This window comes from Colius striatus, chromosome 22, assembly GCF_028858725.1.
Source record: "Colius striatus isolate bColStr4 chromosome 22, bColStr4.1.hap1, whole genome shotgun sequence".
Taxonomy (NCBI): Eukaryota; Metazoa; Chordata; class Aves; order Coliiformes; family Coliidae; genus Colius; species Colius striatus.
This window is the reverse complement of record NC_084780.1, coordinates 6,929,567-6,955,509: the sequence shown is the minus strand read 5'-3', so window position 1 is coordinate 6,955,509 and position 25,943 is coordinate 6,929,567. Positions and strand designations below refer to the sequence as shown.

General features: G+C 42.2%; 1 protein-coding gene across 2 annotated transcripts; it reads right to left on the bottom strand.

Moving 5' to 3' along the window:
• Window positions 1-632: 632 nt before the first annotated feature.
• MAPK14 (mitogen-activated protein kinase 14) lies at window positions 633-24,117 on the bottom strand. 2 transcript variants are annotated; one of them, XM_062013751.1, is made up of 12 exons: window positions 23,483-24,117; window positions 16,473-16,602; window positions 14,196-14,254; window positions 13,723-13,834; window positions 13,164-13,193; window positions 12,657-12,704; window positions 12,097-12,211; window positions 11,009-11,080; window positions 4,556-4,635; window positions 3,941-4,019; window positions 3,463-3,636; window positions 633-3,009 (listed from the first exon to the last, which is right to left on the bottom strand). In XM_062013751.1, exons 1-12 carry the CDS (start codon window positions 23,596-23,598, stop codon window positions 2,942-2,944), a joined length of 1,083 nt encoding a protein of 360 aa, XP_061869735.1. In that variant the 5' UTR covers window positions 23,599-24,117; the 3' UTR covers window positions 633-2,941. The 2 variants fall into 2 exon arrangements, with proteins under 2 accessions (XP_061869735.1, XP_061869734.1); XM_062013750.1 differs by lacking the exon at window positions 4,556-4,635 and adding an exon at window positions 6,685-6,764 and having other exon boundaries at window positions 23,483-24,115.
• Window positions 24,118-25,943: the final 1,826 nt, after the last annotated feature.

Genomic DNA, 25,943 nt, shown 5'->3' with positions numbered 1-25,943 from the left:
ACTTTTCTTTGTACTTACTGAGCTGGGTGCTGTGCAGCTCGGAGGGGGGTGTGCACGGTGTGTCAGCTGCCTGACCTGGGGCACCAGAACCCCCCTCACTTTACCAGGGCCTGGGAACGTCCACTATTGAGGCTTCTGCTCGTGTGAAGGACACAGCTCTGGTCCTTCTCCTGACTGAAGGGCACTGATACACAACAGAAGCTGGAAGATCTGCACTGCAGAGTGCTGTGATGCTCCTGCTCTCATCAACACCCTCTTACCACCAACTAAGGGGCAGCTGAGGGGAGAAAAAAGAAAGAATCACTTTTAAGCAGCAAACAGACACAAACCTGTCTGACTGGGGAAGAGTCCTAGGTCTGGGCAAGGCCAGACAGCTGGTCTCTTTTGCTGAATATGTATTTCCCTTTACTAAACAGAAAATACAAGTGTGATTTTTTCCAGTCAGACTCTCAGCTCGTTTTGTAGCTAAGAATTCACTTGGACCAAACACAGACACAAGCCTGGTGTCAGTGGATGGAGTTAGTCTTGATCCCCCCTGCCCCCATCACCCATATGACACAGGGGTGAACTCACCCCCTGCTACAACTGGCCCCGTAGCACGAGAGGTTCACAAGTACCATCAGCGCAGTAAATCTGAAAAATAGGTTTTATTTTTAACCAGTGGTATTGTGACATCTTATCTGGCATAACCAATGACAGCAAAAACTCATGGAGAGAAAGAAAAGAGCTGATCTCTTCCTCTGAAGTTCATCCTCCCGTCCAGCCTGCAGGCAGCTGAGCAGCTGAGCAGGGAGGGGAGGGAGTGCATGGCAGGAGGGCTGCCCTGGGAGCAGGGGCTGCCCACGGAACATTCCCACTCTCACAGACACACACACACACACACACACACTCACAATGTCTATAGTTTTAAAAATCTTTAGCAATATATCCACGTGAAATCACACTGTAGCATCTACACAAAAAATGGCTGATAAAAATAATCTTGCTGTAGGTTTACATAGTTTATCTACATTTTCCTTTGAAGACCTGGACTGCTGGTCCAGCAGAAAAGGGAGGTTTTCTGTCTCGATTTTGTTGGGCTGATGAGAGTGAAACAACTGCTCTCATCATCTCATCCCAGACCTTTATCAAGTGTTTGACCTGAAGAGATCACTGGAAAAGTAGCCTAGGAAGAGTCTTTGTCATCCACGTCCCATCCCTTTGTGCTGCCTCTTCAAACACGGGGTAAAACCACTACAACAGTTCCTCTCCATGCGGTAGGTAAGGGGAACACGAAATACTGCCAAAGCCTTTCTCCTCACATACGCAGGTACATTTCCACACAGGATGCTGACGACAAGTCACTGTCTAGAAACATCTCCTCCACAAGTCCTAGAGAGAGGCTCCTGAGCTCTCCAGGTACAGCTCTAGCACACAACACGCCGAGACACCTCCCTCCCAACAGCCTCTGACTCTGGGCATTTGGCTCGCATAGAGTCCTGTAAAATACAAAGTATTTGAACCCTGTCTGCATTCAAACATCCTCCCTTGTCATGTTTCCTCAGGCAGAGATCAACCTGCTAAACACCAGCCAAGAAGCTCTTATCTGAGAGGGTAAAAAAACCCAAACCCCTAGTAAATGTTAGTTTTACATATAAATATTTATATTTATAGCTATAGACAGTGAAGGGGAGATGGTGCTTTTATGCATGCTTAGTTCTTTGCTTTGGATTCCAATACTTCTAAAACTGTTTTCAGGACATAAGTTCTGGCACAAGATGCTGTAGTTGTTTCTCTGAAGAACCTTTTTTTACATTTGTTGTCACAAGGAACCCTCTGTCCCAAGCTCTGCTCCTCTGAAACCGGAAGCTCAGAACGAAGAAAAAGGTGCGTGTTTCTATGCCATGTCTTTTATGTTTTCCTCGAAGGCCCCAGCATGGCAGGTGTCTCACAAGGAGCTGCAGCACAAGAGGAAGGACGCTGTGATCTTGGGGCACTGGCTGAGGTACTCAGTAAAACAGTTCACTGATGATTTAACTGCCCCAGTGCCACCCCCAAAAAGGAACGACAAAAATCAAGCAGCTCTACATGCACGTACAGCTATGACATGCAAAAACACTCCCTCTGAAGGAACAAAACACAGAAACGTGTGGCTAGCAAGAATCTTCTCCAGCCTCTGTCTCCTGGGAGCTAATGCTGGAAAGCCTCAGAATGAGAGGAGGGGAAGAGGGAAAATCCAGGAATATCCAATCCAGGGGGAGAGGCTTTTGCCTCAAAGTTACTTCCTGCTTACATCAAGTTCATGCCTGGCTGTCTGGAAGCCTTCACTCTGAATGGGCCAGAGATTTCCACTCCAGAATTCCTTTCCCTTCTCTCACCATTCATTTAAGGCACAAACATATTTACAGTTTCAAACAAAACCTGTTCATGTTCCAAGAATCAGACATTGGAAGGTCTGTACATTCTGCTGTACCAGGAAGATCCGGACGTAAATCAGCCACCTGGCATTGAACAAACATCCCTCAACTCCACCTTCAGTCCTGGAGAGAACAAGAGGACTCTCTAGGCCTATGAAACAACTTCCATTATTTTGAGGTTACTTAATTGTAGAAGAATTGATAAATGGCAACGATTGTAACCAAACTTTAAATGTCACCTTCCCTGCCTTGCCCCAGCAGCACAAACTTGGTTGGGCACCGCTGCTCTGGAAGGATTGAGGAGCAGTTGGAGTAGGGCTGCAGAGGCTTGTCCCCAGGCTGTACACAGATACACAAGCATGCAGCGTGTTTACATAGACTCAGCTTTCTTCCCTCCCCCCCACCCTCCCCAATTCAACACACACAAAACCCCTCCACCAAAGGAGAATATTGTTGTGACGAGGCACTTGAACGATAATTGGAGAGTCCCTAGGAAAAGGCCTTCCCCTCACAGTGAAGTGGGATGAGCAGAAGAGAGCAGCTTCTCAGGACTCCATCTCCTCTTGGTCAAGCGGTGGTGGCACGAAGCTGATCACCTCATCGTAAGTCAGGCCTGGTGGGAAAAGTGGGACAGAGACTTAATGGGCAGTGCTGAAGATGTCCCTGGTGCAGAAAAACCTGCAACAATCTTAAAATTGTAACACTTTTAAAGGAAAAACATGGTTTAATTAAGAAGAGTAAAGGAATGGTTACACCATTCTCAGAGACAAACACATACAATGACAGACACTCCAGAGAGCTGAGGAGACGTGGGTAAGGTGCAAGACAAAACCATGAGCAACTGCTTTCCCTACATATCTGTGTGTTCACAGTAATAATGAGTTACCAGGGACCATGCTGGTTATGAGCACAGCATGTGATAAGAGTCAAGAGCTCAGAGCAAAGAGGATGCCCATGTTTTCCTCAGTCTCCTTTGTGCCTCTAACTGCCACGGCTCAGCTGAACTGCAGCTGTGGAACGGATCCCAAGGGAAGCAGGCTGGCTCTCTCCCAGCCCTCAAACTCACTTTTCCATTCTTCAATCTCAAGTTCTCTGCTTTCAAAAGACTGGTCGTAGGGGTCTGCCACTGGTTCATCATCTGGGTCATGATACTGAGCAAAGTAGGCATGAGCCAGTGCTTCTGCTGCAGTGATTCGTTTGTCTGTATCCAGTACCAACATCTTCTCTAGCAAGTCCACAGCTGCAAATGAACCAAAAGAGCAAAGAGAGAGGATTTTACACAGTGAGCTGTGTGACAGTTCATTCTGAGACCTCAGCTCACAAAAGCCCAAAGTATATGAGGAATCTAGTTTCTCAGAACCCACCCATCATTCACAATTTCCTCCTCTTGCAGCCTCAGCTCAACACAGACTTTGTAAATGGTGCATAGCTCCATTCTGAACTACCTCTGCAGTCAAAACAAGCCTTTGGGAAAAGGCCTGGTGTCCCAGGACACACTATTTTCTGCCTCAGGAAGAGCCCAGTGTTTCAAAAGCAAGCCTTACCTAACGGGTTGGCACCAATAAACACATTCTCAAAGTTCATTTTCGGCATGTAAGACAAAGACTGAATGTAGTTTCTTGCCTGTGGAAATAAAGGCTGTGTTGAAGTTCAGTACAATCCAGCCACCAAGAGTACATTGCAACCATCCTGAAGCACTGGTTATTATGGTCTGCTTCCTCATTTTGTCTTTTTTAGTTATTCTGTTACAGAGCCCATCAGCTTCTACCCTTCCCCACTAAAGGCTACTCAAGACAGCAGAGAAAGAGCTGACATCACTTAGGGTTCATGCAAGACTGAGAAGCAAAGAGGTGTGGTGAGAGCTGCCTGCCTTGGAGCCCTGGCAAGGCCACGTGCAATCTAGGGGCTGTTGGTAAAGCTGCATAACATGGCACAGAGTGCAAAACCAGCTCATATCCAGGTCCTCCTGAGCCTCAGAAGCCTGTGGCTGACTATGCACTGACCAAATCTCAAGTTTTTCATTTAGTACAAAAAATCTTGCTGAGCAGGTAGTTAATTGCCCACCCCATGCCACATGCAAGGGTATCAGTTATGGAAGCAGCAAAAACTGCAAGTGAAGACCTTGCCCTGTAAACCCCCCTCATCTGCCCAGGTCTCACCTCATGGCTGGGCATCCTGTTAATGAGATATGCAGGGGGTGTTCCCGTCAGACGCATGATCTGCTGAAGCTGGTTAATATCTTAAGTGCCTAGTCAAGGGCTTTGTTAAAAACAGTGCAAAAACCATTTCAATAGAAAACAGCTGCATACAAAGCATCTCTTCTGCAAACCACAAGGCAAAAGCCATACAGGCAGGGCCCACTATTGTTTTTTTCAAATACTTGTGAAAAACTTATAGCAATTGAGCTCCTGAACACTTAAACCAATGGAGAATTACTGATCAGTTGGTAATGGTCCCAGCACAGAAAGCAGTTCTGTTTGCCAGAAGTAGTGTCACACTACCACACCACTGCAATCACATTTTCCAATACTTTTAAGCCACCAAAGTAGATGTTTCCTTTGGCTGAAGCCACTCCTCAAAAATTTTCCTATGTACAGCCTCAGAAAAATGAACAAAAATTAAAACAGAAACAAAACCTGTGTCCTCTGCACTGGTTACCAGCTTTTTTTTTTTCCTTGAGGTCCTTGTGGTGCAAAGTGAAATCTCAGCTCACAGCTGACACCTCCTGCTACACAGCTTTGAATGCACTTTCATGTGTGGGTGAGGTGACAGAAGGCAATAAATGCAAAATTAGCAAAACATTAGCATTGCATAAGACAGAGTTAGCTGATGTCAGTGAACAGACAGAGAAAGTAAGAGCAAGTGAAGTAACGTGGCAGAAAACCAGAATTGGTTACAGTGACACATTAATGGCCCTCAAACAGTAGTTCTATCTTTATACAATGGGAAAAATGGTAGAAACAGTAGTTTAGTGAACTTTTTTTAAGACTCTTGCTTTGGACCTGGCTAAGAGCAATTATTCTTTTTATTGTACAATGTTAAAAAAACTCCCTGAGACCCACTCCAACGTGATGTGTGCAAACTAATCTTCTGCTTAACATAGTCAACCCTTAAGCTCATCTCTCTCGCTAATCCCTTCTACCTCAAATACCAGCCTACTCTGAAGGTCAGTTCACAGGCACCCAAAGGAGCCCCTCTCCAAGGGGAGAACATCCCAGGGTGTTTTAAATTGGTGTGATATTCTGCAAGTTGACAAGTGTTTCCGGCATGCACTGCACATCTGCTTTCATCAAATGCCATTCGAGGCCAACCTCACATTTCACATTTACCATCACCATTACGTGAAACAGAACATAAACTGCAGGGCAAAAGAGTCTTATTGTCACTCTCCACCACACTGATCCTCTGTTATGTATCTGAAACATCAGAGTGGATGGCTAAAGAGTGGTAAGCTGCTAGTTACCTCTTCACAAGCTCACTACGCATTAAATTGTTAATCCATACTGTGACAGCATCTCTTACTCCGTGAGTTATGCATTTCACCTTCAGGAACAGGAAAAGTCAAATGCCATTTAATACTGTCTATGCAGAAGTTCACATTTCAAGATTAGAACAATATGGAAATGTCAGTATGGCTGAAAACAGAGGTGGCCCTTTAAAAAGGACACTGCAGAAAGCTTTTTGCTATCACCTTGATAAACAGGTCCCATAGAGCAGTACTCTTTAAATACACAGCACAATGAGTTATAGTCTCAGCAGACTACATACTGTGTGCCCTGCAAACAGTTGCCACTTGAAAGCAACCAAAAGGCATTTTGGATTTTATGCCACAAAACCAAAGATAGTGGCAATAAGGTTTCAGAAGTTAATCATACTACAGAAGGGCCTGTGTGTAACACACTTGCTCCTGTTAAGAAAGATCCTTGGGTAGGCAATCTGGAGAAGTAATAATCGAGACGAGCCTCAAGCTCTTAGCTGTGAAAAATTCTTCCCCAGCAGCATCTGATCATACAATACATCACAAAGTACAAACCCACAAACTGAAAGAAAAGTCACGAAGCAGTAAAATAAGAACATGGAAGGAAGAAATCATAGCACAGGCAAGAGGGATAAAGATCAGATATTTGCAGCATAAGAACTCAAAGCCATCAAAGAGCAAAGAATGACAAAGGAAGAAAAATAACAGAGAAATCGATCCCAACATGTACTACAGGTAGACTACAGGAGGGTGACACAGAAACTAGGGACTTCCAAAAGGGCAGATATTACAATCAAAGTGTAAACTCACAGACTCTGAGGAGATTTTCTTCAAAAGCTCAGGCCCTGGGGTTCCAACGAGTCTCAAAATGAGCTTCAACTGATCAATATCTAATGATGGACCATAAAGGAAAATGCTGGGACAAATCAAAATGAAAAAACGCAACATAACAGCCTATTAATGTTGAGAGTTCACACCTGCCCAGGCCTCGGCTGAAAAGCTATTGTAAGCAAACTGTATTCATTCCTCTTGTTTACAATTGAACACCCCCATATCACACAGCTCTGTCTGCATCAAATTCATCAACTTGTCTACAAATACACCCCATGCATTGCATCGGTCACTGCATCCTTAACTATCACAGAGCAGAAGTCAAAGATCAGTTTCCATGCTCACGTCACCCGTCAGGCCTCACACCAAAGGAGCAGCAGTTAGCAGGATTAGGTTGTGTTAGTGACAGATGAAGTAAAGCAGAAGGCTGAAAAGTGTAGGCACTAACGTTAAAAAAAGTCAAAGCCTTTTGTGAACACCCTCCAAGGTAACTCAGCCACTTCTAAAACTCGAAGTCAGAAAGTGACCGGATGCTGCTCGGGACCTACAGCATCTCTCCCACTGAACAGAGGCCAAAGCACACGGGTTTCCCTTCTGCCCCACAGACTCACTGGCAGAGAAACAGAATATGGGCTCAGATTTAAAAATCTCAAAGTGGAAAGCTCTTTAGAGAATATCTTATCCCCAATCAAGCTTCCACACACCAATTTCAGCTGCTCTCTTTAACAAGGCAGAAAAATTAAGTAGTTGGTATGAGTGACAAAATATACACTTGAGGGGAAAAAATCCACTAAGATACACTTATGTCTAAAGCTCAAGATGGTAAGGAGATACAATGATCATTTTATAACTATTACAAGAATAATCTCCCTTCTCTGAATTATCCTCCATGCTGCCCTTCAAAACCTACTTGTGATTTCAGACTGTCTATGATGTCTATACTTGCCCTTACAAATATATCAAAGTAATTACACTTTCCTCTCCATACCAATAGCCTACTTACTAGAAAATGGTTGTTGGCTTTTTTCCCCAGGATCAACACCTTTCTGATGTTTTAAGTGACACAGTTCCTTGTTAGAATATCTTTTACTTAGAGTAGAAGAACTTCAAAAACTATCTCCTGTTCTTTAAAAAAGCCTCAGAGTTCTTGTAATACTGGCAAACTGTGTATGCAGGAAATCACCAATACTCAGCTAAAGCCTTTATCTTTTGATGTCAACTTTAGACCAAATGTAACTGGCACTGTCACAGGCATACCAAAACTCAACCTCCACCTCCATTGTTAGGCCTGCCACCTACAACCTGCTGAACTGCAGTAGTCTTTTAGCTATAAACCTGCCACCTCCCAGAGAAACAAGCCATGTGCAATCAAAGACAAGAAAAAGACTTAGGAAATACAAAGCAAAAGAAATCCCGTGTGCATAGAGAAGGGAAGCACAGCATGCAAACCCCAAACACCAACACCAAGGTACCCCAACGACTGAGGAATCTCCATGGTTCTGAAATTCAGAGAACAGCCTGCCATCACCATCAGCAGCAGGCACTGCAAGGCTGTAAGAGCTTACCCAGGTATAGCAAAGTTCTGAAGTTGTTTTAGCTGCCACCGCAAGCAAGAGTAAGATGCATCAGAAGAATAAGTGATTTCAGACTAGTTAGTTATCATGGAAGTCTCATATTATTGATTAAAAATAGTAATAAAGATACTCTTCAGAGTATAAAAGGAATACAGTCAACTTAAAACACAGGAAAAGAAAATTGGCTAAACTAGTTTAAAACATTCAAGATATTCCTGTTTGTACCTTCAATCATTTTATTCAAGCCAAATTGCCAAAGTTAACTTTCCTACTTATTTGAATGAATCATTCATATTAAAAGAGCTGTAAAACAGTAAGAATATACATGTTTAACAGAAACTGATCTTGGCATAAGACAGGCACATTAATCACAAAACAAAAGCCTCTAGCCATGCTTCACATTAAAAGCCTCAAGGACTCTGATTTTCATTACTTCAGTTATTTTGCATCCAACTAGTCCTTCCCACAATCTTGTTCCCCTTCTCCACCTCCCAGCAGAGATTTTACCAATATTAGAAATCCACCCTTCATCCAAGTATTTCTACCCACAGATCACAATAGGAACCATGCAATTAGCTTACCATATTCCTAACTCAAAACTGAGTGTAACAGTCCTGTAGCCATAATCATCACAGGGGTTTTTCTAACAGGATCTACTATTCTTGTTTTTAAGTTGGTGGCAGTCATGTTCAGACTCTACATGGATTAGGTCCTTCAGAACTTAAAATTCAATTCAGCATTAATTTATTAGTACTGTAATCATCATAAACAACATTGAAGATCATCTTCTCAGAATACAACTTGATTACAGCTTTATTACTTACCAGATTAAATTAACTGCACATCTTGCCTGTTCTGAAGTCCCTTACAAGTAATATATGCATCTCCAGGTCAAATAAAGAAATATCTGATGGACTGTCAGTAACATCCCACCAGTTCTGCTAAATCCTTGGTGAAAGGGACTGATATTTCTAACAAGAGAACCATCTGAAGAGAGTGATTATCATCCTGAGAAGGCATTACCTATTCTGTCACTGTTTCATTTTGGAAATGTGAAGCTATAGAGTTGAGAAAATTAACATCTTGATACCAAAAAGCAAGAAGAATGTCAAACAGGAGCAGTTTCTGGCTTCCCGAACACACAGAATACACAGTCACATTGCCTCCAACTGCAAAGTGAATTCCCTGGAACTGCAGTGGATTTCAATATACTATATCCTTGGCTGCTAGAATCATGCTAAATACATCAGGAACTAAGCATGTTAATTGCACATTAATTGCAAAGTCAGTAAGTCAGCAATTGCACAGTGACACAGCAAGACAAACACAGGCCTCAGCAAATCTGTGGCTACAAGAAATGAAGAGCCTTCAAAGTACTCAAAAGGATCTACATCTGGAAAATACCTAAAACTTTGTCCAAAAATCATGCATAAAGAAACATTTCAAAAAGCCTTCCAAGACAGGAATCAGCTAGAATCCATCACTATCTGCTTCCTGTCTTGAGATGATGGCAAAACAGGAGCGCAAGCTGACGGCTTGGTGCCCTTCTAGATCCTTGGATCAATGTCATATGCACAAACAAGACTCATAATCACAAACTCTGCTCCCCAAGGATGACTAAACAGTAGAGTACAGCAAGTTCAAGAAATGTGGAGACAGATTATGAGATGGAGACAGAGAGAAAAGGAGAAAACAGGGTAAAGTTAAAGCACATTAAAAGGGAGATGAAACTGTGTCAAAACTAGAATGAATCTTGATGCTTTCCAGCAGTAACACAGTACACAGAAAGCCATCACTTCTGACAGTAGTTTTCATCAAATGCTAACGTATTTGAATTAACAGGTATAAATACTAATGATCTAATGAAAGTTATTAAACAAACTGGTTGAAAGACTAAACTTGGGTGAGGGTGGTCAATGTTAATTTTCTCTGGCAAATAAAGTACAATTTCTAGGCAATTAAAATCCTGCCAGTAGTAAATTACCATGAGTGTTGTGTGGCTGAACTAACAAAAACCCTAAGTATCATAATTTCCATCAAGTCCCAGTTCTAATTTCCTGGGAAAAAACAACACCAACTCTCACAAAATGCAGCCTCCTGAGTTGCCCAAAGTATCCTCCTCAGCCCACTTTGGTGCAGCAAAAACAGTCATCTTGAAAAGACGTTATTCAAGTTTGACTTCTCCCATCAATACAAACATACAGTGAAAGGCAGCTTGCAATCTGTTTATGCTCAAGCATGGAAATGGAACCTAAACATTTCAGAGACATTTGGAATGAGATCCTTGGCACTAAAGATTCTGCAAACCCACTGCTTTCACAGCATACCACCTGGACACAGGAGAGGCCAGAAGGGGTCTTTTGCATCTGCTAGAAATCTGAAGCGTGAGAGGATTCTTAGCAGACAGCCTACTCCATACAGTTATTTTCTACAAAGAGCAATGAATTGGAATAAACTTAAAGGAAAGTAACTCCCAGAAACAAACATGCAATTCTAGTGATGCTAGTAAGACAATGAAGAGGAGTAGATGTGCCGCCTTCTTGCACACTGTGATTGCCTCGTGCAGCAAATTCAAGGACTCACCTCATTGCACTTTGAGTAAAAGCAGCCATTAATTTAAAAGAAACAAAAAACTCCACAAGCAAACCCAGAACTTCTTCTCCTGTGAAGTATGGGAAAGTGAAGATCTCTAACCTCTACTTCAAATGTATATTACTTTTAAAGGATACGGTCTGTACCAGGGAACAATGTTCTTCCAGTCAATAGTTCAGCCATAATGCATCCCACTGACCAAATATCAACTGAACGAAATAAAACACAAAACAATGTAATGTAGAAAAATACAGTCTCAATAGAATCACCCTATCCAACAAGCCACTTGATCCTTCATCACTCTTGTGGCGTTGCAACAGTCTGAGATAGGCTGCAAGCTAAACAATGCTGTTCAGGAACTACATCTTTTAAGATTTGTCCAAATAACAGAACATTAGATCAGGCAAATTTCCCTTCCAGAGCATAATATGAATTGAACTGCAAAGAGCTGCAAAGGAATCTCCACAATCCAAGAGGAAGAAACCTGTTCAAGACAACCCTGGGGAATGCATTTGCATATGGCCTTCAATAAGTACTATCCAAACCACCACTACCTATTGTACTACAGATACAAGTCCAGGAGCGTGCAAGGGGACAAGAGAAAAGAAGGAAAAGTAGCAAAGTGTGAAGTCAGAGTAGCACATTATTTTCTTTTAATTTCTTAGATCCACATTCTCTCCTCAAAAACTATTCTCAGCATTTGCTTTTCCTCTCTGTGACTAATCTGGAAGCACAGTGTGCTACTGAGAAGACACTGGAAACTGCAAGGAAGATGTAACTGTGAAGAATGGCTGAGAAAAGAGGGAAGGAAGGGAGATTTATATACTTTATATACTTTTTAGCATTTCTTCACAGCAGAACTCCAGAGGTTTTTCAGTGTATTCCCAACAGCTTCCTAGAAACAGATCTTCTCCTCACCCAAACACATTCAAAATGCTTACTTTAAAAATCACTGTGCCAAGGAAAATAAGGGACAAGTGCTGACAATATTTTGCTGGTTGCAATTGCAAAGGTTCGAGTTTAAAGCAGTTTTTGTGAATGAATTTACATCTGATAGACTGTGGTTCAAATGCTAATTCTGTGCATTCACTCTTTTAAATCACTTATGGAAGTGTAATTACCATGACTGTTAACTTAGGCCATCAAATGGAAAGGAGCCAGTACAAAGGACAAGCTCTTTTTTCCCCACAATTGAGGAACTGATGGTGTTAGCTAAATGCATTACCTGTTTGGTTGTAATGCATCCAGTTCAGCATGATCTCAGGGGCCCTGTACCACCGGGTAGCCACATACCCAGTCATCTCATCATCAGTGTGTCGGGCCAAGCCAAAATCCAGGATCTACAGAAAAGAAAAGACATCCACTAACTACTGCAACGGAGCAATGCGAACTAGTTGTAGCAGATAACTAAGCAGTCATTGGAATGGGTGGAGGCAAGGTGGTGAAACTGCAAAAGATGATTATGAAACTACATTTCACAACCTGTTAAGAGACACTAACCTAGAATAGGTAGGACTCAGCAATCAGAATTATCTCTGCATATTTCGTGTCTAAAACAACTAAACACAAACTAAAGCTGTTACCCTTCCACTTCCACAATGACTCATTAAAAAACACTGGAGCAGACACAGAAAAAAACATCCTTACAGCCCTTTACAGTCAGGAAGGGCATTATTACTTCAGGTTACAAAGGTATTTACATAAGGAATTATTTTGTTCCTTCAATTCTAAGATACATCCACACAGTATTCACTGAAATCAAATCAGACCCGGTGGTTATATTACCTTCAGCTCGCAGTCTTCATTTACAGCTAGGTTACTAGGTTTTAAGTCCTAAAAAATTAAATATCAGCATTAACAGTGGTATATAAGCTGCTTCACAAGTCTAAAGTAGATAAAAATGTACATGTAGATAGGCAATAAATTCTAACTGGTTATAAATATCAACTCTCCATACTTGGGAAAATCATTTTATCCCAGTTAGCTACCACTTCTGTGGTCCTCAGAGGTGTCACACACAAGCAAATGCATAAAGGATTATTGCAACACCAGTACTTCAGATGTATATTTAACAAATAGAGAACCTATTTCACAAAGATATGCACCAAACAGTCACTAACAGAGACTAAGGCTCTTGACAACTCTTTCCCACGATTAACCTTTTGACTGCTGAACAGAAATAACTCTCAGAAAATTCCTTGTTTCTACAGGTGCTGCATTGTAAGATTCTGTGCTACATTTTTCTAAAGATATTGGTTCAGTACAGGAAGCAATCTTAGGATAAATACTCACCCTGTGTATTATGTCAGCTGAATGGATGTACTGTAAAGTAAGATGACAGATTTCATCAAACAGTCCAAGTAGTCCCCTTCTCATTTCTTCACTAGACAGTACTGCCCTAATCATCCCACACAATGCAAATGCTACAGCTTGTCTGCAGAAGGAACCAAGTGTGTCTATGGGTTTCAAGTAGGTAGGTGGTTCACTTTGTCTCTCCTTAGAAACACCCAGGAGCACTGCCACCATGAGAAGGACAACACAAAGCAAATAAAACTGAAGAGACTGAAGATTCATAGGCAGAGTAGATTAGTGGGCAGCAGAGTTCATAAGCTTCCAGACTCTGCCCATAGAAATGTATAAAAATATCTTCTTAACTGATACATAACTGATACAGAGCTCCCCAGAGGTACCAAGTGAAAGAACAATAATAAAAGGTTATCCTATGATACATGAGGAGAGTTACAGAAGCCCCACTATGTACTTATATGAACCTCTGTGGCTATGACATTCAGCAAGAACTTCCACTCCTGCTGATGAGCTATCAATGATCAGGTAGGGCAGGCACAAGTACCTTCAGGCCCCGAAGAATCTGGTAGATGAGGAACTGCACATGGTCATCGGTGAGTTTCTGGCATTTCACAATGTTGTTCAGATCTGCTCCCATAAGGTGTGTCACCAAGTACCTGTGAACCAAAGGAAATACAGTGGCTATGAAGCAACCCCTTCAACAGGATTAGGATAAAAATTCCCCATGAGGCTCCAGTAGCTGGGCCAAGTGTCCCAAAGAGTGATGGGGAATGAAATACATTTCATGACAGGTTAAAAATGTAGCAGGTTAGTAATTCCTAAAGCACTGGTGCATAGAATACAAGTGAACAAGTTTGACAAGTCCAATAGTTTAGGATGTCCTAGTACTTTTGTGTTGGAATTCAGATTTGTCTGAGAATGATGGCAGACGAGGTGGTAAATATTTCTATAGCCATCTGGGAGGTGTAAGGAAGACACAAGAGATGTTTTGTTGCAGTCTTCAGAGAAGTTACCTACACATCATTGAATTCTTCTAGTGACTTGGCAGGAGTGAACACATCCAACAAGCCAATCACCTAGAAAGAAAATAGTAAAGTGAAAAAGCTGTGAAATACACTGATAGTATAATATAATACAGTTAGTAAGATCTTTTGTGGAATAGAAACTACTCATTCTAGTACATGTTTAGACAATAGCAGACAAATTACTGTTCATACAAGATGAGAAACAAATGTTCACTTCTTGTGTAAAAAAAATAAAGGTTAAAAATATACATCTGTCCTTTCACACCAGCCAGCCATTTAAAGCATCAAATGGGAGGCATCACAAAAGGCAGGTGTGAACACTGATTTAGAGTATCTGACTTGAAAAACCAACTGAATTTTGTTCAGGAAGTAACAATGGATGAGAGAAACAAAACAACAACCACCAGAGAAATCTGTTTGCTTCCCGATCAATTCTTAGTTACACTGTTGACTAAATACTAAGATAAGAATTGGGGGAGTATGTTGGTTTCACTTGTACTGAGTAATGGCTAGAAAAAAATCAACGCTTTGTAAGACGAGCAATGAATAATAATGACTACACTGGAAAATAAGTCAGGAAAACAGTGCAATGCCAAGATCACCCACTTTTCACACACAGTTGACAGCTTCACACTGTCACTTTTATTTTCTGCCCAAAGAACAGCTACTCCACCTTTCATTTGACAGATAAACTATTCTAGCAGTAGGGAGTGAAAGGATATGCATGTGTTACTTGGTGGAAAATAGTTATTCTGCAGCACATCACCAACTCACTTCTAAGACAGCGTGAACACAAGTGGATTCAGAATCCAACCCTGAACCTTTTGCTTTCCCCTCCCAGCATTTCAGGATGTCACAGAGCTTATTAATTTCTTCCTGTGACAACAAGCCTGTTTGCTCTCCCATCTGCTCAGCGTTACACTTTATATGAGCTAACAAGGCCTCCTGGAAATTGAAAGTATCACGCAAATGCACTTGAGCAAATAAATGGCCCTGAAGAGTATTCAAGCTCATCATGAACCAGATTAGACACAGGATATGGAAAACCATCCCACACTCAAGCCCCTGAACTGCTATCCCTTCCATATTTGCTGGTGTGCTCCGTGCCACATAAACCCAAGTGTTTTACTTCCGAACTGAGATCTGAATAATCAAGACACTATCACAAATAAGCCTGCCTGAACTGGTTCTGAATGTCTCTGCATCTGCAGAATTTTTAAACCACAACCTAGATAAACTTCCCACAGATAAGATGACGGTATGATGAACTGACAATAAATATTTCTAGATATAAACAACTTACCTCCCTTTTATCCCTTACTCTTAAAGCTATATAGGCTCTTTGCAATACTAATCCAAAAATATTAATGAAAGCCAGACCCAGAACTGCTGTAACACCAGCCACAAACTAATTTTCATTGCTTCACCTTACTAGCATAGACAAAATGCTTTGATATGTTGATTTTATTTTTTATTTGTAACAGATATTCAAAACTTTCCTGTTTGGAGAATACCTCAGCTCTAAGGACACGTCCAGAAAAAACTCCAGGGGATGGATATTAAGCAGGATCAAATGTTACCCCTACTTTTGAGACAACGGTATCGTACAGAGGCACTGTGGAAGAATTATCAACAATAGTTCACACATGCATCCAAAGTTCCAATTAAGTAAGCCACACTGAAAATGCCAAGATGCTGTACTGTGGATACCAGCTGCTGACTCTGCTGGTTAGAAGCCACAACAAAAAAACACCACTGCCACAATAGATGCAGTTCTGAACAGACCATCCAAGGAGAATCCTCCAAGGAAATCAAGTTTGTTTGGCTTTTTGTGCCAGATCAAGGTCCTGGGTTTGTTCAGCTCACTTCCAAAATATGTTGCATTTCCCTTTTGTTAAGATGAGATTTGCTTGGGACAGGAGAAATCATGAGCGTTCCTTTCCTCCTGACATTCTGAAAGCTCTTCAGAGGGTAGGGTATGAGACTTTGCAAGCAATCAGAATATGTGACATCACCTGTGTCCTAAATCCTTAAGACAGCACGAAGTTGCTCAGGAGTAATTTCCAGATTTTTCTAGGATAATGCAAAATTGGTTGCATGTTTTTTGAGGTTTAGCTGCATGCTTTCTAAACTTGTAATTCCCTTGGTCTACTGCAAGATTGGTATTTATTATTAGAAAAAAAACCCCAACAAGATCCTTAAACACAACCATGATGGATGCTCACTCTTAACTTTAGACCAACTTTTCATACTGTGTCCTTCAACTTACGTTTTCATGTTTCATATGCTTGAGTAGCCGTAGCTCTCGGTAGGTCCTTTTGGCGTGGATGATAGACTGAAATGGTCGGGACAGCTTCTTTACAGCCACACGCAGCCCAGTTTTTGTGTCAAAGGCAGAACTGCAATAAAGAGCCATCAAATTATCAAAATGAATTATTTATAAACACTTTCAAATCCACATTAGCAACTCCAAATAGTCACAGGCAACGCAGTTCTCCATTTGTGCAATGAAAACAATTTGTAGGTATCCCAGTCAACAACTCAAACCCCCACCCAAAACCCTCACAAATTTATACAAGTGTTGGTTTCTACAGAACAAGTTTAAAAAGATGAGTCTTGCTCATGCAGTAAAGGGAAAAATTGTAGAAAATATGACATTTTAATGATTTTTATGTCTAAAACTAGTTGTGCTTTTAAAGATAAATATGACAATAAAAGTCTGGAGAGAAGAAGAGTACTTGTAAATATTATCTTCATTTCTAAACATATTGTTATACAACACCCTTCACCACAGTATGCTGTCCTTAAGATACTATCTTCTATGGTTTAAGTCCACACAAAAATGCAAGGCTTGTGCCTAATAAAATGCACTATCATAGTTGTTAATCATAACTGAAGCTGAAATCAAACCTCTTTGATAAATCACATCTAACTCTAAACTCCTGTTATACAAAAATGCATGTAAATGACATTTAGCTGCATATAACTAAAATTTTAGCAGAAACTTATACATAAAACCTGTGCATATCAATAGTGTTTCTTCTCAGAATCCATGAAGACTAACCCTATCCTATTTAGTCTCTTTTAATAGATGACTCTGTAAAGTCATCTTTTGAAGTAAGTCCTATTACAATCTATTTAGAATATTAAGAAGCAAATGCCTGATACTTTTGAAACAACCAGGAATTTAACAGGAGAACCTTGCTAGATTTCTGATACACTGTGTAAAATCCAAAGCTTAGTGCTTATGTGTGAGGAACAAAAGAAATGTAGGTATTTAACTGTGAACTAAATCACACCTCTTTCCTCTCCTCTTTGATGTTTTTATCTAAACCAGTTCTGGTTTGTCAAAAAGGAAGGAGCAAGAGAAAGAAAGGATGTGAAATTACTGTTACAATTGATTCAAGATAACAAACAAGGGTAAAGTATAGAATGGAGAAAGCCAGAGAAGGACAGTATTTGTTTATTTTCCTGCTGCATTTTGACTCAGAGTGAACTCCTGATGCCATTTAAAAGTGAGTATGCATTGGTTCTTGATAGCAAGTGAAAATGAAAGATACATACATTTATAAATGTAAAGCGTGAAGCAGCTTAACTAAAACAGCTCAAAACCAATCACAAAAGTAGTTCTAGAACAAACTCATAGTTGCATATACAACCCTGGCCTTCATCAAGACAGTTATCTGAAATAAATGTAGCTGTCATTTACTTTTAAAATAACTAACTGGAATTAACTTAGAAAAAATCTCAGTGTCTCAAAGTTGCTCAGTTTCCATGGAACTTTTATAGGAGTTTTATCAGAAATAGAAGACAAACTAATAAGTTTGTGTGAGCAGTGTTCCTTCCCCCAGGTCCTGCATGAGAATGGAAAAAACCCTCACCCTGTATGATGGAAGAGTATCTGCTTATCTACTTCTCTGAAGGGGAACACGTGCAGGGAAAAGAGCTCTCAGCTCTTGGGGAAATAAAACTGCCATGGCTGGATTATTCAAACTACACCATCCTGTCTCAAAGGAGGCCCACTACAAACTGCTTCCATACACAAGTTACCCTTATACACCTCACTCAGTCTGGGCAGATAAATGAAGTCATCAAGCATTCTGCTTCAAATCATGATTTCCAATCAGCAGGTTTTGATACACCACTAGAATATCGGTATTTAAAGCTGCAACACTTCATGAAACATAGAATTAAGTTTTCTTTAAGCTTCATATACACCATTTTGCAATATATGAACAAAACTAATTCAGGCTGTAATTATATGTCAATACTTTAATGACAGTCAAGGTGTTTTCTAGGACTTAGAGCAAAAGTAAAATTAGTCATCATAATTCATCATGCTGTTGTGAATTAGACATGGATCTTTATCAGCTTTCAAATGTTTTGGGTACAAAAGGTAGCATTTACCAGTATCTCTTTCATTCTGGAAAAAAGGGAATCCCCTGCATATTAACCACTACTACAGCCATGTAGTCGGGTTTCTCTCTTGGTTTCCTCAAGATTCTCGTTAGAGAAGATTTCAGAGACATCAGCCATTACATAAGCTATTTCAGACCCCAACTAAAATTCAATTTGCCTTTTTAATGACATTTTGAGGGTCATATCAAGTCATCATTCCACTGTTAATAGATGCACAGCCTCCAAGGGAAATTGCAATCAGCAGAACTGAGAAACCATTTAACCAGCACAATGACACTGTGCACAAGCTCAGGAAAGCAAATTTGGTGTTACTGCACATTTACAATCCAGAGTTACTCTTGGAGAAATTCAAAGTTCAGTTGTGTTTGAGGCCTAGAGACTACTTCCCTACAGATAAATTCAGGCTGAATAATTGTCTGCCAATATAGATAACTGCCTAATGGTTTTCATGAGCACAGAACAGCTGTCATGTTGGAGAACGATTTGAGGAACACGAAGCTGGCTTTCATCAGATACGAAACAGCTGCACTATACTGGTCATATTCCACCTAAAAAGGCATAATTGTGAAAAAAACCTTCATTATCCACAGCTTTAAATTCCTTTTATAACAAGATCAGCACAAACTCAAGAATTTATCACAGCTTCCCCATTTTCTAACCTCTCACATAATATTGCACTATAGCACATGAACTGTATCCACTCCCCACAAATGAGCTCTAACTACAGTTCTGAGCTAACATGAATTTAACCCATAAAATATGAGCTAGAATAAAACAATCATTTTAGAGAACCTATCCATTGATACAACATATATCTTCTTAAAAGTAATACTTGAAGTAGTCTGAGGAACTGAAGTACAAAATTAATTAGAAGTGTCATTTATTTAAACATTAGATACTTAGAATGTTAATTTTGTGCAAAGATTCCTCTGCTGAATAGCATGCTGCTCTTCACTAGTGCCTATGCAAATACCCAGCTTAACTGAAGCTCTTCAGTGGTACCTTTAGAGTTAAACAATGGATCCTTAGTTACAGACAGAAAAGACATAGTCCTTAGTACTGTTTATCATTAACACCAGCCACTTTTGAGTTCAATCTTGACACACATTTCAATCACCCTCCCAACACACTACAACAATTTGTAAATCTTACTTCCCCTCTGCCACAGTGGTTTCTGCTTCTAAGAAAGCAGCAACAAAAACCTTCCTGTAGGACAGCTGTGCTCACACTAATTCAAATTCTTAATATGCAAAGTTCCCATCAAGTTCAATCCACTTGTTTTCACTTTTAGAGCTCTGCTCACAGCTTTTCTGTGCAGATCCACCTTCTGCTCGATTCCCCCTTCCTCATACATGTTCTGCTAATCCTACCTGTATGGCTGCTTCAGCCCACTCAGTTTTATGGTTCTCTGCATATCACTCCTCACATATCTACCACACCTTACTGCAGAAGCAGGCACCTGTCCCTCCAAGTGCACACATACTTTGGAGGCGCTTACAGGCTTTGATAAGGAATTAGTAAGCCTAAAGACACACATTGGTAAAAAAACCAAAAGAATCCACAGAAGAACTGTATATGCAAAGGTGGTATTTAGGACTGTTATTTGTTTCCTCTGGAGCCTAACATTTTAAAGTTTAACAAATCCTTATGCAAGAACAAGTCTAGGCTGTTCAATTCCTTTCCAAATTAAAAAAGGTAATACAGATAGCCTGCAAAGCATTAAATCAAACCCCATCTCTTATAAAGCTATCAATACAATAAAGAATGAAATAATCCCCTAGGAGTGATACCAAGTCTGCCTTCACGGCATTTTACGAACTGATTGCACAGATCATCAAGACACCTCTTTGCTTTGCTTAAAGCTGTGCTGAGACTTCTCTCCAGCACACAGAAGAAACAAAGTCATCCCCCAGCTAAAGTGTGAGTCTCTGATCGATCCCATCTCTGATCAGCAACTTCCTCCTGCAAGATGCTGCGTGACCCAGGCCCTTCTCCTCCTCACATGGTGTATTACAAGACTGATGCTTCAGGAACCTGCATGGGCTTTAGTGTAGAACTGGTTACAAAACCCTTTGCATGCAAAAGGCTACGTGGTGTGAACATGGACAACAGTTGCAAGTGCAAATGAAACAGCATTTCACACAACAGATGTCATAGCAACTGTTATATGACTTAGTGATGATCAATCTTAGGACACATATTGATGTTTCTTGAAGTTTTGGAAGTGAATCCCTAATTGCATCTCCACATACTTGCAGTTTTTAAAAAACAGATCCTAAAAAATACCTGTGTTGGCTGTCTGAACCCTTCTTCCTAGAGTGCTGCATATGATACTCCAGAGAACACTGGAATATCTGCTCTACGTTTAAGCACATACCTTGGGTACCTGAAGTTGCCTGCAGGAAACACCTCACTGTCCATTCACTGACTACAAAATAAAGTCACGTTCTTACATTAGGGTGCTCCGAGTCATACTCACGTTAGAGGTTTAAAACACTCCACAGCACAGAATCGCTCTAAATGATTCATCTGCTGGATTAATTCCTTTTTTTAATTAACTTTTTCATCCACTTTTAAATGTCTCATCTTGACAACTAAATAAACAGAGCATTTTATGACATTCTAATGGAACACTGCAGTAGATACGTATAGAAGTGTATTTAACCATTCAGTTTGAGGGTGGTCACAACCCTGCTATTTACTGTGCCAACAAAGAGGTTCTCCAAACACAAAGTCTGACATGAAACTAAGTAACATTTTACTGGGGAGAGAAATCTCTAAAGCAACAGCTAGCAGAACTAGTCACTGCAGGAATATCCTGAATACTGTGCATCACCATGCCTAAAAAATTGCTTATATATATATGCAAGGGGTTTTGTTTGTTGTTTCCTAAAATTCTGACATATTTTCCTTATCACAAATCTTTCTGAATTGTATCTTTTCTGAAATGTGTTTTTACAAGAACACGCAGAAAACCATTAACATGGACAGTGCTGTGCCACATGGCTGAAATTGCTTCCAATACAAAACTGTTTCATCTGGTCTGAACACAGTTGCACAATCTTTGAAAGTTTTGACACAGCAAAACAGGAAATTCATGATGCAAACTCTTGAGTTATTGGTTGTGAAAACAAACCTTGGAACTACTATATGCACCATGGAGATTGTGGGGAGAGGGGAGATAGAAGAGGAATGGACCAGACAGTGTAGGGTCAATCTTAAAAACACAATGGACAAGGGACCGAATAGATTCATTTCCTATGACAGTCAGGGAGTTACGCAACTTCCCAGCACTTGCAGGGGCATTCACCAGCCATGGCAGCATGGCCCTTCTTTCACCAAACTAGACCCATCTGTTTTAAAAGAACTTGGGAAGTACGTTGGTTAATCATGCTACTAGAATGGATCAGCCTTTGTCTTTCATAAAACATAAGCATTTGCATATTTGAGGCACTGCAGTTTTATGAAATGCATGTTAAGCTGAACTTACCAAGAATGTCCTAAGAGCAGGTTAAGAATAGTTGAGGACTTCATTTCTTTAAAAGCTGCACATGCAAAGCAACTCCTTTTCTTACTAGTACCATTCAGCATGCATCCCTCCTTACGATATAACATAAATGATATTTGTTATATAAATTTGCATATTATGTTAATGAAAAAGATACGTATGTCTGCTCAAACCCAGCAACAGAGCAGCTGTATAATCATCATGCACTCACATTTGAAAATCCTGCACACACTTTGATAGAGCCAAAGAACACAGAATAAAAACCAGAGACATTCCTTAATGAAAGGACACAGAAATCTGTGAACACTTTTATACAGCTCTGCTACATGACTGCTAAAGTCTAGACATTAAACTGATTCAGATACAACCTTCCATACGTTGTTTAATCTTAAAGGCAATGCAGTTAACTTATGTTTAACGACACAATATCCTTCAGCAGAGAAACTGCAAATTAAAGAAAGACTATTTCTCATGTGTAGCCTGTCGTGTTTTGTTCCTGTTAGGTAAGCATTAAAAACTGAACTCTTATCTTCAAGCTCTCCATATTTCTGCAGGTCTCATACCAGGACTTTATTCTCCCAGGCAGCACACACAGCAGTAATTCTGTCACTCCACAGCAATAAAACAAGTTTTCCTGCATTGATTTACTATTGCTAAGAAAGCATATGTACTTGTTGACCCACTGCTACAAGTCAGAAATGCAAAATCAGACCGTGTAGCCTTCCCTCTACCCTCCCTGCCTATCAACAGATTCCATTTTAAAATGTAATTGCTTCGAACAGAATCTATCCTTCAGGTCCATAAAGAAACTGGGACGAGCTGCCAGGCTCTCAGTTCTGCAAAGCCAGCTACGGGGGTCTTGCCAGCCTCCATCCCTCTCCATCCCCCACCTACTAACTGCAAGAAGGGACGGTGAAATGTGTCTATGTGAGATCACTCGGGGGCGGGTGGAGGGGGTACGACACGGAGAGGGCTGGGACATGATTATCTTCTCCTGCAAAAATGTTTCAGTGCCACCTGCCATGTGGTGCAATCCCCGGCGCATTCCAAAGACAAGACTGCGGCTTCCCGGCAGCACCGCTCTTCAAAGAGAAGGAAAAGTGTTTTTTTTGCAGGAGACTGCAAAAAGATAGAAGCTGGGGGAGAAGAACCTCCGGAGGACAAGCAAGCCCCGCTCTGCTTCCCTCGGTGACCGCCCGGCACGCATTTTGCGGCGGCTCGCTACAAACCGGGTCAGGTCTCCAGGCAGAGAGCCCTGGCACAGGCCGAAAGGGTGGGCAGCAACCTGACGCGACCCCCCCTTGCACACCAGCCCCCAGCCCCGTCCGCCTCGGTCCTCTCCCAGCACTCACCAGACGGATCCGTAGGCCCCAGAGCCGACCGGAGAGAGGTTCTGGTAGCGCTCGGGCACCTCCCACACGGTCTTGTTCAGCTCCTGACGATAGAACTTGGGCCGTTCCTGAGACATCTCGGTTCCGGAGCCCGCCCCGCCCGGCCCGGCGGGAGGGGGAAGCTCTGCCCGCGGCTGCAGCACCACCACCGCCGCCGCCACCTCCAACAGCAGCAGCAGCAGCTTCTTCCTTCCTCCTCTCCCCTCCCCACCTCGCTGCTCCCGCGGGCGGAGGCGGCCCTGTCACAGCACCGCCCTCCCCGCCGCCCTCCCCTCGCCGGTGGCGGCCGCCGCCGCTCCTCCCGCTCGCGCGCGCCCCCTCCCGCCTTCCCCTCACCTCACGGGGCGCGGGGGCGGCCCTGTCACCGCCTTCCCCTTCTCTCCGTCCCTCCCCCGAACCGCGGAGGGCGGGAAGCCCCGTGAGGCGGGGTGAGGCGAGGCGAGGCGAGGCGCGGCGGGGCGGGGGTCGTTCAGCCAGCGGGCCAAGGGGCTGATTCAGAGGTGAGGTTGGTCGGTGTGTGAGGAGACACTCCCGTCGCAGGTGGGACGGCCACAACCGCTGCCTCCACCCCTCCGCCCGCCCCGCCTCAAGCACCACAGCCCAGGTTGGGCCTGGGCTACGGCCCCCGCCTCCTCCCACACGCGCCCCCGCCCGCCGCAACGGCGGAGCCCTACGGCTCGTCACGGCCGCTCTCGCGAGAGCTGAGGCGGCGAGGGCTGAGATGACCCAATATGGAACCAGCGCGGCGGCTTCTCGCGAGAGCTGCGCCAGGGGCAGAGGCCGGCGGCGAGCGCGTCTCGGCGGGTGTTTGAGGGGTGGGAGGGACTCACTCCAAGCCTCTGGTACAAAGGAGCTAAAATTCGGGAACTGCTGCCCCTTTTTCGCCTCTTCGTGCAACCTGCCTGGATTTCCTGTTTAATAACTCTTAAAGTGTGCTTTAAGTAAAAGAAAATGAAAACATTTACCTCAGACGGCGCTTGTGGCGGCCCCGGGTAAGCTGAGGGTCTCTGTTGAGTCTCAAGGTAACCGCAGACCTAATGCTTCTGAAGGCTTACAGACCAGTATTAATTGCCCTTGTAAACTTCCAAGGGACGCTTTGTTCCCTTCCAGGGGCTTCCAGCCAGGAGTGATGGGGAGAGCTGCCCAAATTTCCCCGTGTCCTGATCCTTCTGTGTGTTTGGAGAATAAACTATTTCTTAATGCTGTAATGGGCCTTAAAATATAAAAGATATTTTATGGCTTGCTTCCAAGTACATGCCTAAGACCCAATGGAGTTGTTGAAGTGCTGCAGGTTATGCACGGTTTGGAGTGGAGCCCGTGGTGTCTTCACCAGGTGGTAAGAACAGAATGTCACAGCAAATAAGTGGTCTTAGGGATTTGTGTTTAAAGCTTTTGCCTTCCTGTGTAAGGAAGAGGAATCTCCTTAGCAATACTGTGCAAGACAGCCACATTGCAAATTGCATAGGAGAGCCTGTTTTAAAACACTTGGCTTCCCATGTCTAAAGCCTTGTCTTTCTCCATGTGGCATAACAGAGTGGGACCCTGTCGTCTGCTGCTGTGAGTCATCACTGAAACCCAAATAACAGGAGTGGATGGATGAAAGGTACCACTGCTTACATGTAAAAAGTAACGACTGTGTGAGCTGGTGTTTCTAATGACTTTGAATTGCAAAGTGTAGCTTCTTACTAGTTTTACGTGTTGTATTACCTTGCCTTTGGTTGTACTGAAAGATGTTAGAAACAGCTAAGTCTCCAAAAGCTTATGCTAGGTATAAAAAGCTAATGAACAAATGGATCTTAAACTTGTCTGTGGAAGACCTTGATTTATGTCCTCTGTAAAAAGAGGGAGAAACTGTGCCTTAAGGATGGAGTCTGTTTAAGACTTGCCTACTACTAGCTCTCTCAGTGGTTTAGAATGACTGGGGTGTGTGTATGCATTGGTAGATATGTCTGATAAGAGAGTAAATACTGTGCTGGAGTCCCCTTTGCTGTATCACAAGTAGCGGATGTCAGTGATGCTAAGCACTAGACCTATATAAACTGATCTTGGTGGTTCGGGAAACGAAACAGGAGAAAACTTAAATCCCAATTAATTTTTATTCCCTCCCCTAGCTTGTCACTTAAGAACCATATCTGCCTTGCTTCCTCATACTCTTTTCCCTTTTTCTTTTCCACTTCTCTGTCTCAAGTGTTTGCTCAGTTCTCCATTTTGTTTCCACTTGTCAGCCCAGTGTGTAGTCACCTTGGATAATAAAATGATGGACAGGGACTCAGCTTTACAATGTTGACTGGGGTCAGTCTCCACAGCCACTGTTCAAGGCTGCCAGAAGCCTATAGACACTACATCACTTAAACTTGGTTTGTAAGTAGAAAATCACTGACATTGCCAAGGGATTAAAAAGGAGAAGAAGGAGCAGCGGGCC